General features: G+C 38.4%; 1 protein-coding gene across 1 annotated transcript in view; it reads left to right on the top strand.

The window, feature by feature from the left end:
- fen1 (flap structure-specific endonuclease 1) overlaps positions 1 to 2,690 on the top strand; it is a 5,750-nt gene extending 3,060 nt beyond the window's left edge. The window contains exons 6-12 of the mRNA XM_014026553.1: positions 154 to 263; positions 653 to 789; positions 869 to 935; positions 1,020 to 1,151; positions 1,849 to 2,000; positions 2,208 to 2,322; positions 2,414 to 2,690. Coding sequence (XP_013882007.1) covers positions 154 to 263; positions 653 to 789; positions 869 to 935; positions 1,020 to 1,151; positions 1,849 to 2,000; positions 2,208 to 2,322; positions 2,414 to 2,491 — 791 coding nt within the window. The 3' untranslated portion in view covers positions 2,492 to 2,690. The remainder of the gene's footprint in view (positions 1 to 153; positions 264 to 652; positions 790 to 868; positions 936 to 1,019; positions 1,152 to 1,848; positions 2,001 to 2,207; positions 2,323 to 2,413) is intronic.
- The last annotated feature ends 312 nt before the right edge of the window (positions 2,691 to 3,002 follow it).

The following is a 3,002-nucleotide window of genomic DNA, read 5'->3' on the forward strand; positions in this document are numbered from 1 at the left end:
ATCGTATCGTGACCCCTCTGTCGTGATATGTATCGTATCGCCAAATTCTTGCCAATACACAGCCCTAGTAAATAAATGTAATTAATGTTTTGATTAATGTAAAGCAGTTTGAACCTGAACTGATGAAACACTTTTTAATTGTTTTTAAACCAGGTGAGCAGGAGAATATCGACAAGTTCTCCAAGCGGCTCGTTAAAGTCACCAAACAGCACAACGATGAGTGCAAAAAGCTGCTGTCGCTGATGGGAGTTCCTTATATTGAGGTGAGATCACTCATGTCAACAACACAAAAAGACTAGATTTAAACTCAAACAAAACTTTAGCAGAAAAATATTTACAGAAACTGTTATTTTTGTTTGTTTGTAACTATAAAGCTAAAATATCTGCAGCAGGATATCTAGAATCAGTTCGTTTTTCACCATTTTCATATTATAAAGAATGCAGCTTAATTTATTGGTAAAACATTTTGAAACACTGAAAAGTTTACCTTCATTTATATGATTTTTATTTATTTAAATGAAAATAAAATGGTTGTTAAAGAGAAGCGTGTTCATTTCTATTTCAAAGAACAAAACTGTTTTTTTAATTCACATCGTCCGTTTTCATTGAAATAAATCTATAACTGTAGTAAAACGTGTGGTTATGTGTTTAGGCTCCRTGTGAAGCCGAGGCCAGCTGTGCTGCTCTGGTTAAAGCAGGGAAGGTGTTTGCCACAGCGACAGAGGACATGGACGGGCTGACCTTTGGGACAAACGTCCTGCTGAGACACCTGACCGCCAGCGAAGCAAAGTACACACTGCTGTTTTCACTGAAGACATGTCACCTTGTAGTGACCCGATGAATGCAAAAACCTCTGTTATTTTTCCAGGAAGCTTCCCATTCAGGAGTTCCACTTCAACCGGATCCTGCAGGACATGGGTCTGACCAATGAGCAGGTAGTTTTCTGTGTCCCTGACTGAAAGAAATGAAACAGTTGTGTTGCGTTAGACACAGAGCTGACCGTTTCTTCCTGTTTCCAGTTCATAGACCTGTGTATTCTGCTGGGCTGTGACTACTGCGGCACCATCAAGGGGATCGGCCCCAAGAGAGCCATCGACCTGATCCGACAGCACGGCTGCATCGAGGAYATCCTGGACAACATCGACTCAAACGTAGGTGAACATCAGGGGTGTAAGAAAATATTGAAATATTTCATTTCCCCATACAGTATTTATATTTAATTAAGTCTTAAAGTGTAATGATACATCACAATGTATCATGATGTATCACAATATATAATGTAGTATATCCAAGATTTATCACGATATATCGTGATGTATCATGGTATATCACAATACAGTATATCAAGATTTATCATGATATATCAGGATGTATCACAATATATCCTAATGCATAAATATATCACACTGTATCATGATGTATCACAATAAATTAGAATATATCAGAATATATCACAATGTATAATACAGTATATCAAGATTTATCATGATATATCACAATCAGAATATATCACAATATATAATACAGTATATCAAGATTTATCATGATATATCACAATGTATCACAATACAGTATATCCTAATGTATAAATATATCACAATATATCAGAATATATCACAATATATCAGAATATATCACAATATATAATACAGTATATCAAGATTTATTGAGATGTATCAGAATATATCACAATGTATCATGATGTATCGTATTGTGACCCCTGAGTCATGATATGCATCATATCACCAAACTTTTCTCATTAATGCACAGCCCTAATAAATGCCCACCTAGTTCCTGGACTGTAGTTAGACCGGCCACTGGACCTGGTTCTGTGTTGTGTTTCTGCAGAAACACCCCGCTCCCGAGGACTGGCTCTATAAAGAAGCCAGGAACCTGTTTATAAAGCCAGAGGTGGTGGACTGCTCCTCGGTGGACCTGAAGTGGACCGAGCCAGACGAGGACAGTCTGATCCAGTTCATGTGCAACGAGAAACAGTTCAGGTGAGCAGAACATGCTTCCTTTCTGGGTCCCCTGCAGAGTGTTGGACTGAAAACAGTTTGAGAGATGGACGAACGGTTCTGTGAGCAGACTTGTTCCTTCATCTGTCCACTAGTYGGCGCTGTTTGTCCTGTAGACGTAGTATTTATACAGTTACATTCAGGGTAATATGATCTGCAGAGTAATCTGTACTGTGGGTGTGTTCGCAGCGAGGACAGGATTCGTAACGGCTGTAAGAAGATGGTGAAGAGCAGGCAGGGCAGCACGCAGGGACGACTCGACTCCTTCTTCACCGTCACCGGATCGCTCTCGTCCAAACGAAAGGTAGCCTGCACCGCTGACGTGTTTCCATAGCAGCCTGGTTGTTTGAAAGAAAGAAACTTTGGGTTAAATTGACCTGATTTTGTTTTCGTAGCAACCGGAGATCAAAGGATCCGCAAAGAAGAAGCAGAAAACTGGAGCCACTCCTGGGAAATTCAGAAAGGGCAAATAAACTGAACCTGATTTCTGAAGCTGTTCTTCTTGTTGGTGATAAAACATAAAAAAGGATTGTGACTACAGCAAAGACAGGAACGATTATTTCAGCTGAATAGTTTTGTGTTAAAGACCAAACTAAATCCATTCAAGATGTATTTTATTGTATTTACTGGTTTCACAGAATGTTTGAAATAAAAAAGATATTTTGTAGAAAAGATGCTCTCGTGTCTTTACTAAAAATCCCAGAAGTTTACTGTAGCTGACAAGCAGTACTTTGAGTTGAATGCTTTTATTTTGAAGGGTTCAAATAGTTTGGGTCCACATTGGTAAATTTCAATGCACTTATTCTACCATCGTGTCTTGTTTTAAGGCCCAAAAATCCCAGTTTATGTTTTCAGCAGGTTTAATAAAATATCTGTTAGTAAAATATCTCATGAACCACTTGATGGATTATAATGACATTTTTGTTCAAATTATTTAGTTTTGGAGATTCGGGATGGATTCCACATCCAACTGACCGTAGCAAA

This window comes from Austrofundulus limnaeus, unplaced genomic scaffold (genome assembly GCF_001266775.1).
Source record: "Austrofundulus limnaeus strain Quisiro unplaced genomic scaffold, Austrofundulus_limnaeus-1.0 Scaffold567, whole genome shotgun sequence".
Taxonomy (NCBI): Eukaryota; Metazoa; Chordata; class Actinopteri; order Cyprinodontiformes; family Rivulidae; genus Austrofundulus; species Austrofundulus limnaeus.